The sequence below is a fragment of the Mirounga angustirostris genome, unplaced genomic scaffold (assembly GCF_029215605.1).
Source record: "Mirounga angustirostris isolate CCGP_5_RB_7025 unplaced genomic scaffold, mMirAng1.0.hap1 SCAF_1, whole genome shotgun sequence".
NCBI classification, from domain to species: Eukaryota; Metazoa; Chordata; class Mammalia; order Carnivora; family Phocidae; genus Mirounga; species Mirounga angustirostris.
In genome coordinates this window covers 123,686,787-123,700,390 of record NW_026991709.1, presented here as the reverse complement: position 1 = coordinate 123,700,390, position 13,604 = coordinate 123,686,787, and the positions used below count along the sequence as shown (strand labels likewise).

The 13,604-nt window shown below is 42.8% G+C and overlaps 1 protein-coding gene across 2 annotated transcripts in view; it reads left to right on the top strand.

The window, feature by feature from the left end:
- The first annotated feature begins 620 nt into the window (after positions 1-620).
- Positions 621-13,604, top strand: part of PCCB (propionyl-CoA carboxylase subunit beta) — a 97,503-nt gene continuing 84,519 nt past the window's right edge. The window contains exons 1-5 of one of the 2 annotated variants that reach the window (XM_045903721.3): positions 621-844; positions 3,737-3,856; positions 4,851-4,919; positions 7,554-7,610; positions 9,165-9,278. In XM_045903721.3, the coding sequence (XP_045759677.1) occupies positions 662-844; positions 3,737-3,856; positions 4,851-4,919; positions 7,554-7,610; positions 9,165-9,278 (543 nt within the window). In that variant the 5' untranslated portion in view covers positions 621-661. Of the gene's footprint in view, positions 845-1,157; positions 1,310-3,736; positions 3,857-4,850; positions 4,920-7,553; positions 7,611-9,164; positions 9,279-13,604 lie in introns of those variants that run through there. The other variant, XM_045903722.2, reaches the window with a different exon arrangement.

The following is a 13,604-nucleotide window of genomic DNA, read 5'->3' as shown; positions in this document are numbered from 1 at the left end:
GGTGAAACAGACTGCTGGCTACACCCCCAGAATTTAATTCAGTAGGCCTTGGGTGCAGTATGAGAATTTGAAAGTCTGCATTTCCCACTTGCTCTCAGGTGATAGTGAAACTGCTGGGCCCACACTTTGGGAACTACCCACTAGAGGCTAGGAGCCCTGTGCTCAACACGCAGCACATAGCGGGTCTCCGAATCCTGGCTCCACCACATCTTTAGTCTTGGCTCTTGATCTAATCCTCTACCTCTCTGTACTTCATTTGCCACATCTGTGAAATCAGGATAAGGGATTGCAAGCGAGTGCTTGAAGCCACACCTGGCACAGTGTTTAACAAATGTTAGCTTCTCTTATCTATTCATTTTCTGGGGGTGGTGGGACGACCAAACTAGAGGTCTAGGTGGCCAGAGAAGAGCAAGAACTAAGTCTCTCTTCCGTGCAGCAAGGAAGGCACAAGAGCTGAGGACCAGTACTATCCTTCTCAGAGTAACGCCCTACTGGGGTCTGGGGTCTTGAAATCTCCGGCCCTTCCAAAAGCGCGCGGAGGTCCAACCCACAGGTTCCTTACGTCCCACAGATGCTGCGCAGGCGCAGAACCCGATGTGCCCTCGCTTGACGCATATGCGCGCTCAGGCGCACTGGTTGGGGGCTGGCCGGCAGAGCAAAAATGGCGGCGGCAATGCGCGCGGTGGCGGCTGGAGCAAGACTCAGCGTTGTGGTGAGCGGTCTCCGCTCCGCGGTCCGCAACCTGTGTAGCCAGCCCGTCTCCGTTAACGAACGCGTCGAGAACAAGCGCCGCGCCGCCTTGGCGGGAGGAGGCCAGCGCCGCGTGGATGCGCAGCATAAGCGCGTAAGTCCTGCGGAGGTCCGGCCATCCCCACGGCGTTCGGGGCACCTCCTCGGCGTTCGCGACCTATCACAGCGTGCCCAGCTCGCGACGCCCCAGTCCTTTCAGCCAATCAGCGCCATGCCGGGGAGCGGCGGGGGGCGGGGGCGGGGGCGAGAAGGTTCGCCTTGAGTACCTGTTGCCTTGCACCAAGAGGCGGGGAAAACGACGATAAGCACCCTTGTACTTTACTACTCTCCACTTTGCTTCTGGATTTTTAGAGGGAGTTGGCCGGGTCCCAGATGACTCACCGCTTAACAGCTATAAACTTTTGGACTAGTTACTTAATCACTGGGAGTCAGTTTACTTTAAGAAGAAGATAGTAGTACTTCTCCCCTCACAATCTTATCGGTAGAGCTACGGAAGCGATGATAGGCACTTAATTAGGAAAAAAAAATGTTTATTCTTCTCCTGCCCCGTGAAACCGTGGTAAGTTCTTGCTCCATTATGGAAGCAGGAAAGTCGAAGGATATGGCAGGGGAAGTAACGTGGGCAAATTCTCACATTAATCTGGGGCGGGGGGTGCACGGGGAACTTGTGGAACTTCTGACCCCACAATGCTGGCTGAACGCCTTTAGGATCTTAGCGTGCATCGACATGCTGGGTAGGAAAGGTACGTGTCAGAGGCAGGGAGGTTTTTGAGGCGAGACAACTGGCCTTCAGAGATAAGCTGGGTGGACCATTTAGCAGCAGGAAACACTGAGGCTCAGATCAATGACCTGGGACTTGAAACTAGACTCACGCAGTGCATCACTGACACGTGTGTGAATCTGGACTGATGTGCTGGATGAGTTAAATAACCAATCTGGAAGATGCAGAAGTGAAATTCTTAGAGGTGAAGGGCATCGAGGCACAACTGTCAAGTGGGGTGCTGAGGGGTGGAACGCTGGGATCTTCAGTGAGATTTGAACTAGCTCTTTATTGAAGTCTAAATTGAGTGTTGATTTATTTATTTTTATTTTTTTAAAAGATTTTATTTATTTGACAGAAAAAGAGTGAGAGAACACAAGCAGGGGGAACGGCAGGCAGAGGGAGAGGGAGAAGCAGACTCCCCGCTGAGCAGAGAACCCAGTGCTGGGCTCCATCCCAGGACTCCAGAATCATGACCTGAGCTGAAGGCAGCTGCTTAACCAACTGAGCCACCCAGACACCCCTTGAGTGTTGATTTAGATGTTATAAATTCCGATTTGACAGGAACATGAAGGTGACCATTCCTTTTTGATAAGTTACCATTCCTTTTTGACAAGTTACTTAATCCCTAGAAGTCAGTTTATTCTAAAGGGAAGATAGTTATTTTTGACCCTTGGGAGTGAGATGTAAATTTGGTGGTTGAGTGTGGGGCCGCCTGGGTGGTGCAGTCCTTAAGCCTCAGACTCTTGGTTTTGGCTCAGGTCGTGATCTGCAGTGGTGGAATCAAGCCCCAAGTCAGGCTCCAGACTCAGCAGCGAGTCTGCTTGGGGCTCTCTCTCCCTCTCCCTCTGCCCCTCCCCCCCCATCCTGTGTGTGCTCTCTCTCTCAAATAAACAAATCTTAAAACAAATTTTGGTTGAGTATGTGGTGCCAGGAGTGCTTTCCCTGCCTCCCCTGGGGTGGCTCTGTCTGGGTTGAAGGAACCTTTACATCATCCTTTGGAAAGGCCTCTCAGTGCTCCTGTGTACTCTTAAGTGTTGGGGCCCATTGCTGAATTCCTCCCTGGAACATCACCCCACTTCTTCCTGGGTAGACCCAGCGGGTTTAGATGCAGGCTCAAGAAGCACTTTTTCTTTTGCCAGAGCTGACTTAGTCAGGAGGCTGACTTGATTTAAATCCCTCACTCCACCCCCTTTGAAACAATTTTTTGGACTCCTTCCATAGGACAGAGTCCCAGAAATGGAATTACTGGGTCAAAGATAGGAATCTTTTTAACACTCTAATATATGTTGCCAAATTGCTTTCTGGAAAACTTAATTCTACTTTACATAACAGTGTAAACGATTGCCTGTTTGTTTTAAAAAGACCTCACTGGCTTTGGCTACTTTCTTATGGGGGAAAAAAAAAAGCCAGTTTGAGGTGTTTTTTTTTTCCCCAGGGCGGAGGGAGGTTGGAAGACAGTGGGCCTGGGTGTTTGATTTGGTCTAAGGGCTTGAGAGTCCAAGCATCAGAGGCTCTTGATAAGTTGAAGGTTCCAACCTCACCCCTTCCAAGAAGCAATTTTTTTTTTTTTTACTCCTCTCAAGTGAGCTCTTTACTGCTCCCTGTCCCACTTCTTTTCTTCTTAGCCACTACCTGCTGTGGGGTTGTCTTGGTATCATAGTGTCACTGTTAGGTGTGGGGTCCCTAAGCAAAGCCCCTAATGTAGGATGGTAGGAGAAGCCCATGGAGGAGGCAGGAGAAAGAACCAGGAAGTGGTCCTGGAAGTGTCCGTCTGGTAGGACCCTAGTGAGGTGAGTTTGTGTGAGGTTCCCTAGAAGAAGCTTGTGAATCTGGAGATGTGGCCTCAGACTCTTCACTAAACCTACTTTAGTTTTCCACCTCCTACTTTTCCATTCTCCTTTTTATTGCTCATTAAGTCTCCAGTAAATGTGGAACTAGTTATCTTGTTCCACAGTCAGGCTCTCCTTACCCCCACTTCTCTTCACCTTTTCCTCCTCCCATTTCCTTATTTGCCTTCCCTGGTTGGTGGCTCCTGGAGCACCCTGTCTGCCCTGATTTCCTTACTGGCTGAAATCTACTGATAATACCTGTGTTTTGGGCAGGTTGATGGAATAGAGGCTTTCATGAGGGGTGAAGGGGCAAACGCTGTCTTGCCTTCTTATGAACGCTCCTTGCTTACTTTGCCTATGATGACCTCACTGAATGTTTTTTGTTGCATTTTAGGGAAAGCTAACCACCAGAGAGCGGATCAGTCTTTTGCTGGACCCTGGCAGTTTTGTTGAGAGTGACATGTTTGTGGAACACAGATGTGCAGATTTTGGAATGGCTGCTGAGAAGAATAAGGTATCTTTTCACATGGTGATATGAGCCTCTAAGTTGCACTTTCCAGCTGTGGCCCTCCTGGCCTACCCACTAGACTAATGAAGGCCTTTTGGAACTCAAGGTATACATTTAATAGTTTTCAGGTTTGGGGCCTGAAGTTGCAGGAGTGCCTTGGGAGAAGTATTACTGGGCCTCCAGCTTTTCCTACTTACCTTTGTCTGCAGATGAAGGAATGTGAGTGGGACTGCTCATATCTTTTGCAGTGTGACTCTGGCCCGGTTTCCAGGGCTCTGGTTGTGGGTTCGGAGTTCTCACAAATACACATTGACGAACTTGGAAGGGAAGATGAGAATGTCTTTTAGTTGTGTTCTGGTTTGTTTAGGCACCAGAGACCCCCTAAAGCAGGACCACTTGCCTGTTTTGACACTTTATGGAGTTTTTGAGGTCAGAGTTACCAATACTTCTTTTTTAATTGGATGTTCTCCTCGGGTATGCAGAATTCTTTGGACTCACTTTTGATCAGTTTTCCTCAGGTCTGCATATATGCTGTTAGTGACCAAAGATTTGTGAACTTGGCACCAAATCAGCTGGCCCCATTTCAGTCCTTATGGGCCACACAGTATTCCAGGATTTCAAGCAAAATGATGGGTTTGCCTTAAGGTTTGGGGGTGGGGTGTGTGGCTTTGTAGAGTTGCCATGTGTCATTCTATGCCCTTCTCCTTCCTGTGGCATTTGGTAGTGGCAGCTCTAGGGAGTCTTGATTATTTTGCTTTTAGGAAGGAAGATGAAATCTAACTATAGTGCCCTTCACTTCTGTTGATGAAGCAGTAGCCTAGTGCTTGCTGTTGCAGAGCTGAGCAGGGGAAGGGGAGATTCCATCATGTTCCTGATTCATACTGAATTTTAAGAAATTTAGGGTGGGCAGTTGTTCTGGGTTTTTTTGGTCTTTCATTGTCAAATTCATTAAAAGACGTATTTGGGTTTTTTAACTTACATTTTTCTATTTTTCTGGTAGTTTCCTGGAGACAGTGTGGTCACTGGACGGGGCCGAATCAATGGAAGATTGGTTTATGTCTTCAGTCAGGTATTTAATAACTCCAATAGGCCGAGCTTTCCTGGAGGGAAGAGCCAGGAGCAAAAGACATGAGAAGAAAGCAGTTTTGGGGAATGAAAACTTGTTTGTAGTGGGGGCAGATGAGGGGCATATGTCCAGAGTTTTATACTATAGTATGTGTTTTTTCTTAGGGAGAAAGAATCCTTAGTCTTGAGGGATGATTGCAGGGCAGTAATCATGTAAAAACTCCCAGGAACCAGGAGTTTATTCCGAGTGAGATTCCTCTTGGCAAGTTGGGTGTGTGCCTGGAGGACAGCCATGTTCTAGGCAATGTGTGGACTGAGAGAGTGCTGTGAATGCAGCCTGGGTGAAAGGGACTAGACTCTAGGAACTGTAGGTTTTGGGCTTTAATGAAAGTGTTAGAACAAGTTTTGTTAGGCTGCATAAAAACAGATAGTTTCTTCACACTGAGACTATAGGAGAATATAGTATAGGAGGCAGAATAATGGCCCCCCCAAATGTCCAACTCCTAATTCCTGATATTTATGAATATGTTAACTTACATGGCAAAGGGGAATTAAGCTACAGATGGATTAGTGTTGCTAATTAGCTAACCTTAAAATAAAGAAGGCTGGGTTACCCAGGTGGGCACAATATAATCACAAGGGTCCTTAAAAGGAGAGGCAGAAGTAGAGTTCCAAACGATGTGTTGTGAGAGGGGCCTGCCATTGCTGCCTAAGAAGATGGAGGAAGGAGGTCATGAATGAAGGAATGCAGATGGTCTCCAGAACCTGGAAAGGCAGGAAAAAAGATTCTCCCTTGGATCCTCCAGAAAGGTGCCTAACCATGCTAACCTTGAGTGTAGCTCAGTGAGGCCCATGTAGGACTTCTGAATTATAGAACTGTGAGAGAATAAATTGCATTTGTGGTAATTGTTAGAGCAGGTAATAGTAAACTAACACTACACTATTTGGGGTTTGATTCCCCCCCCCCAGGTAGAAATATGCATATAATTCTAAATGTGTAGTTCCTTTTATAGATCTAAAGTTATAAAGTATGGGTCTAATATTAAAGTAACTATGCCTAATTTAAAATGTATTGTACTTAAACAATACTCATTTACTTAATGAATTACCTTTGAAATGTTTTAAAACTGTGTTATAAGTGGGTCTACCAAATGCTTAACTGGAAGAAATGATCTCTCCTTTTTGTAATTTATGAGAGCTAGGCAAAAGCTTGTACTGAAGCATTAATAAGATAGCTAGAACAAAGAAAGTTACTGTGCTTTCTGGGCTCAACCTTCTAACTACTGAGCAGATACAAAAATTCATTGAATTGATACTTTTTATCATCTTTTATCCCCATGGGGTAGGGTTGGATAGGGATGGGGGCAAGGGAAAGGGAAAAAACTGAGCCAGAGTTTCTGCCCCAAAGACGCTAATCATTTTGTAGATAGAATGGGGCAGGACAGGAGTGTCTTCCATACAGATAGGGTGAGAGAGGTTCTGGCCAAATGCTGTGGGCTCAGGACAAGGGATGATCACATTCAGGCTTGAGGAATGTTTTAGGGAAAATCGGGCATTTGAAATGGACCTTGAAGGATACTGAGGGTGGGGAGTGATGAGCCACTTTTTTGTAGTGATCCCCCAAATGTTAATATCTGCAGTTGCTTTTTCTGGGGGAACTTCTGCTTTTCCAGAGAAGCAGCCTCGGTCTCTTGCCTGATAATTGGCCATAGGTATGTTCTGGGGGAGAGAAGTAGGGGGAAAGGAGGGGCCAGTGCTGGCTCATTATTTAGTGTACAGGTTCCTAATCTCGTCTGTTTTTAGCCTCACTTTTGCTTTGTTTTGCTGCTGGTGATTGAATCCAGAGCCCCTCTGATGAAGTTGCTTTAGAGAATAAACCTTTCCCCTTCTCCAGGTGAAGGAGAGGTCCTGTGAGTCCAGCTGCTCCCAACAGAGACTTTGTATCAGTCTGTTTTTCACCCCTCCTCACCCCCTACTTTCCATGGTTCCTGCCTTGTCCCCTCCTTGTGGTTACTCCCCCTGCAGTATATAGGCTTCCATTTGTTCTAAGTTAGGTATTCTTCTTGTGCTTTCATATCCCCTCCAGTTTGTTCAGTCTCTCCTCTGCCAGTGTTTCCTCTTCCTTTTTTGTCCTCTTGGGCTGAATCTCTTTTTAATTCCCCGCTGTCTTTTTGAGATGGTCTTGGGAAGGAGGTCCTTCCTACAAGAAGCCCTTTACATCAGAAGGTAATGAAACTCCATAAGCCAGAGGAAGCAGTGAGGGCTCTGATTGACTTTTTTCACCTCCCTTGTCAAAATCACAGATACTTTCTAGTACTAGAAATGCCTGACTGTTTGATATCTGTAGAATCTGATTTTTTAGGTTAATTCTGCATGAAAAGTTTTCCTTTCCTTAGAGCTATGACTCATTTTTGTAGAGCAAAGACTAAGTCTTTTGCTCTTGACAATACATAAACTCCCTTTAAGATACAAATTATTTCACAGAATAGTGAATAAAAGAAGACTATTCCTAATTTTTTGAACTTCTAAAAATCCTTCAAAAACTTTTGGCTAAGAGTTTTTCATTTCCTCCTCCTCCTCCTGGCTCTTTGTCCCTGGCTAATCACTCTATTTGTTGATTTAATTGTTTTCTTTTTAGGATTTTACAGTTTTTGGAGGTAGTCTGTCCGGGGCACATGCCCAAAAGATCTGCAAAGTGAGTATTTAATATTGAAAACCCAGTATTTTCATCAGTCACGCGGTACATGTTGAGTATTGGGGTGCAGGACTGTATGTGGGGTGGGTGCTGACCCAAAGGTCCCTTCAGTCCAAGGCAGGAGTTTGTAACATTTTTTTGTATCATGGATCCCTTTGGCAGGCTGGTAATGATTTATATGCATAAAATATGTAGGATTACAAAGATTAAAAATATTTTAAAAAATCACATTTGTAATATATGTGCTTTCTAATTTGTCAAATAACAAGATTTAGTTGTGGATCCAATACTATAATTTCACAGTAGGTGTGAGTAAAAATGCTATTTCAAGATATCTGCAACAACTTGAATGTGATATAAAAATATCCGTGGCTTCTATTAATGACAAAGTTACACGTATTTCTAATGTGTGTGTTTGGTTTTTTTGCCTGTGTTCATTATTAAAGGAAAGGCTAAATATCAGCTAAAGTTAGTAAAGATAAAGATGTAAGTTTTTTCCCATCCAAGGCATGGATGAAATCTATTTATCGACTGCTTGGGGTTCTGAAGACTCCAGGTAAAGAGCCCATGGTCCAGGTGAAGAGTCCCAAGTACTAAAAGATAAAGAGCAGTGCAAGGATTGATTACATGATGGTATTTTAAAAACACTGCTAGTGATGAGATGCTCTGGAGATGAATAAAAGTATAGATCATATTTGGAGAACTTTGGAATTAAAGGTAGGGTTAACTGTTAGTAGCTGGGGAGAGCTTCCCTGTAAAATGGAAAACCTGTATTCTAGACACGGTTTTGTCATGTATTTCTGAAACCTTGGACCAATCACTTAACTTTTAAACCTTCCTAATTTTTCTTTTTACTGCCTCTGTTATCATGGTTAAATGGATAATATGGAAGTGAAAGGGCTTTGTGAACTGACAAGAGCTATTAGGAATGTTACTTATTAGGCTCTCAAGCCACTGACCCATGAGGAAAATATGGCTCATTACAAGTAAAAGCAGGCTTGGGCCTGGCTTCTGGTTAACAGATGGGTCTACAAGTACTTTCACGAAAATACTACTTTGCTATTATGTACTGTCATTTCTTTCAAAAGAGTAATGGGATCGGGGAGGGGGTGGTGGTGGTGGCTGCGGCGGGGGCGCCTGGCTGGCTCAGTCAGTAGAGCATGTGATTCTTGATCTCAGGGCCATGAGTTCAAGCCCTATGTTGGGCATGGAGCCTACTTTAAAAAAAAAAATGGGAACAAAACTGGCTACTGGAAAAATATTACAGCTAGACCTGTGGCTCTAGAAATGGTTGTCATGAGCAGTCTTCCCACCTGCTACTGGGAAGTGCTTTGGCTCTTGGATGCCTGAGGGGCTTTAATCTGCCCTTAAAATTTTGGTTCTCTATCTTCCATGAAGGTACCCAGTCATCCTGGGGAATGAAGCTGGTGTAAATGACGCCTGTTTTGAAAAGTGCACTTAGAACATTTTTCCAGAAAACACCATGGTGCTTTATAAATTCTGATTTTGTTAACAGGATCAGTTGTTTCATAAAAGGTTTCTTTGCTGTCTCAGATCATGGACCAGGCCATGACAGTGGGGGCTCCAGTGATTGGACTGAATGACTCCGGGGGAGCACGGATCCAAGAGGGAGTAGAGTCTTTGGCTGGCTATGCAGACATCTTTCTGGTGAGAAACCTGTTAATAGAATACAGAGAGTAAAATAGTACAAGGCTTAGTTTTCTAAGCTATGTCTTGGTCAGAGCTTCCCTATCCCTACTGTTCTCTGCTGTATGTCTGTTCTGTGGCTTCTTCCTGTGTCACATGGAAGGCATGGAAGGTGGATGAAAAGCAAGAAGAGTAGGTGGAGAGGGTTTTCTTTTTTTTTTCTCACAGAGGGCCACTCCTAGGGGAAAATTAAAGATCACTTATTAGGGAAATACACCTGATTATTTTTTTCAAAAGCAAAGGACATGGAATATAAAAGGTTAAAATGAATTGATTGGCTAGAAATAGGAATTTAAAAAAATGCAGTGCTTCTTATTTTGGTTAAAACACAAGGTCATTATATGAAGTTCAAGTTGTAGTACAAAGAAGAAAAATTAGCCAAATCCCACCATTCAGAAACATTCCATGAATATCATTTCAGATATCTTTCTGCTTACTTACTAAAATTACAGAGAAAGAAATGAAAAACACAAAAATAAATTAAATGTGTCATTTGAAGTAGGAAGTATATTCTAAGAAAGTAAGGGAGATTGGGGTGAGGGAGAGAGAGACTGCCAGATGGAAACTTGAGAAAAGAGACAGATCTACATTTCTAGAGAGGGGAGGAAAAAGGGAGAAGGCAGGAAAGAAACAGGCAGACATTGTTTCTAATCAGGCCAGCTGTTGTTGTCATCCCCTGGGGTGCAGGCTTATGAGTGTTCTGTCCCTGTCTGCTGCCCTTTACGATCCATCAGAACAATGTGTATTTATTTGTGTAAGATGCTCTGCTAGTTGTGGGAGTACTTACGTTCATTGAGAAGCCACTTTGTAGATCTTAAACCTACTTTTTAATCTTTAACCTTGAGCTCCAGGAATAACCTACTGGGGTGAATTAGCTCTTTGGATGGCGTGGTCAGACGATTTAGGCCTGGAAGTTCTCCTTTAGCCTTTAGCCTGGAAGTCATGCCTGTATTGGAAATGAAGGAAAGGAAGCAGGGCCCTAAGAGAAGTGGCAGTAAATCACCACATTTTAGAGCTTGTCAGGGTTTTAGAATATCTCCTACTCTAACCTGTCTTTAGGAATACAGGCTGCAGGAGTTGGGTTTTAGTTTGTTTTCAGGAAGTAAGCTTTAGTGACTTTAATAAATTATTTACTGGGGTGCTTGGGTGGCTCGGTCAGTTAAGTGTCCGACTCTTGATCTCAGTTCAGGTCTTGATCTCAGGGTCATGAGTTCAAGCCTTGTGTTGGGCTGGAGCCTACTTAAAAAAAAAATTATTAATGCTGCTTGTTACTTCTACACCTCCAGCCACTTCCTTCTGCCTGTATTGTTATTTAAAAAAAATTTTTTTTGTAACTTTATTTTGATAGAATTTCAAACTTCATATAAAAATTGCAAAAATAGTACAGGGAACTCCCATATGTCCTTTACCCAGATTCGTCACTTGTTTACATTTTGCCCATTTGCTCTATCATTTTTCTCCATATGTATATATTTGCAGGTTATATTTATCTGAAACACTTGAGAATAAATTAGATATTGTTCCTTCGATAGCTCTTAAATCCTTCATTGTGTGTTTCCTAAGAACAAGGACATTCTGTAATAAAGTGAGAACAATAATAGAAATCAAGAAATTTAACATTGATTCATCGATATTATTCTTATCTATGGTACTTACTCAGATTTCATCAAACTATCCTAAATAAAGCCCTCTATAGCTATTCCCTTACTCCCCTATGCCCCATCCAATTCAGGATTAAGTACTGTCTGTAATTGTTTTATCCCCTTAATTTCCTTTAATTTGGAGCAGTTTCTCAGTTTTTCTTTGTCCTCCATGACCTTGACATTTTTGGGAACAGCTTTATAAGAGGTATGATTTACAAACCATAAAATCCATCCATTGTAAGCATGTAATTCAATGACTTTTTTAAAAATTCCAATAAAATTAACAACAGTGTTAGTTTTAGGTATACAATATAGTGATTTAATAATTCTATAAGTTATTCAGTGCTTCTCATGGTAAGTGAACTCTTAATCCTCTTCACCTATTTCACCCATCTCCGCTCTCACCTTTCCTCTGGTAACCATCAGTTCTATATATTTAAGAGTCTGTTTTTTTGTCTCTTTTTTCTTTGTTCGTTTTGTTTCTTAAGCTCCACATATGAGTGAAATCATATGGTATTTGTCTTTTATTTCACTTAGCATTATACTTTAGCTCCATCCATATTGTTGCAAATGGCAAGATTTTATTCTTTTTTATGGCTAAGTAATATTCCAGCGTGTGTGTGTGTGTGTGATTGATATGTTTATGTATATACATATATATCACATCTTTATCCGTTCATCTATTGATGGACACTTGGATTGCTTCCATATCTTGGCTATTGTAAATAGTGCTGTAATAAACATATGGGTGCATATATCCCTTGGATTTAGTGTTTTTGTATTCTTTGGGTAAATACCCACTAGTGTGATAATTGGATCGTAAGGTAGTTCTATTTTTAATCTTTTTGAGGAACCTCCATACTGTCTGCAGTGGCTGCACAAGTTTGTCTTCCCACCAGTGATGCACAGGGGTTCTTTTTTTCTCCACATCCTTGCCAACACTTGTTGTGTTTTTGATTTTTTTTTTAAGATTTGAGAGAGAGCGAGCGTGTGTGCACATGCATAAGCAGGAGGGGCAGAGGGAAAGGGAGAGAGAATCCCAAGCAGACTCCCTGCTGAGTGAGGAGCCCGATGTGGGGCTCAGCCTCATAACTGGAAATCATGACCTAAGCTGAAATCGAGTCGGATGCCCAACTGACTGCGCCACCCAGGTGCCCCTGTTGTGTTTTTGATTTTCACTACTAGACAGGTGTAAAGTGATACCTCATTGTGGTTTTGATTTGCATTTCCCTGCTGAATGATATTGAGCATCTTTTCATGTGTCTATTGGCCATCTGGATGTCTTCTTTGGAGAAATGTCTGTTCATGTCTTCTGCCCAGTTTTTTTTTTTTTTTTTTAAAGATTTTATTTATTTATTTGACAGAGAGAGAGACCATGAGAGAGGGAACACAAGCAGGGGGAGTGGGAGAGGGAGAAGCAGGCTTCCTGCTGAGCAGAGAGCCTGATGCGGGGCTTGATCCAAGGACCCTGGGATCATGACCTGAGCTGAAGGTAGATGCTTAACAACTGAGCCACCCAGGCACCCCTTCTGTCCAGTTTTTAATTGGATTATTTTTTAGAATGTTGAGTTCTATCAGTTCTTTATATATTTTAGATACTAACTCTTTATCAGATATGTGATTTGCAAATATCTTCTCCCATTTCGTTGGTCATCTTTTGGTTTTGTCAGCTGTTTCCTTTTCTGTGCAAAAGCTTTTTATCTTGATGAAGTCCCAGTAGTTCATTTTGCCTTTGTTGCCCTTGCTTTTGAAGATGTGTCTGGCAGGAAGTTGCTATGGCCAAGGTCAAAGAGGTTGCTGTCTGTGTTCTCCTTAAGGATTTTGATGGATTCCTGTCTCACATTTAGGTCTTTCATCCATTTTGAGTCTGTTTTTGTGTATGGTGTAAGGAAATAGTCCAGTTTCATTCTTCTGCACATGACTGTCCAATTTTTCCAACACCATTTGTTGAAGAGACTGTCTTTTTTCCATTGGATGTTCTTTCCTACTTTGTTGAAGATTAGTTGACCACAGAGTTGAGGGTCTTCTTCCTCTTCTTCTGAGAGTACTATGATGTGTATGTTGGTACATGTCTGCTTCCTTACAGGTTCCTCAGGGTGTTCATTTTTCTTTATTGTTTTCTTAGCTGTTCCTTAGACTGAATAGTTCAGTTGTCTTCAAGTTCTCTGAATTTTTCTTTTGCTTGAAATCTGTTGAACCCCTCTAGTAAGCTTTTCATTTCAGTTATTGTCCTTTTCAACTCCAGAATTTCTACTTCGTTTCTTTCTATTTCTATTTATTGGCATACTCATTTTGTTCATTGTTTTTCTGATTTCCTTTTTTCCCCCCCTCATGATTTCCTTTAGCTCATTGACTATATTTAAGACTATTGCTGGGGCACCTGGGTGGCTCAGTCGGTTGAGTGTCTGACTCTTGGTTTCGGCTCAGGTCATGATCTCAGGGTCCTGAGATCAAGCCCTGTGTCAGGCTTCCTTCTCTCCCTCTGCCTCTCCTGCAGCTCGCACACACATGTGGGTACACTCTCTTTCTCTCTCTCTAAAATAAATGAATCTTAAAAAAAGACTGTTCCTATAATGTCTTTGACAGTTCCAGTGTCTGAGCTTCCTCAGTGATGGTTTCTGTCAAATTCTTTGATTCCGGGCAC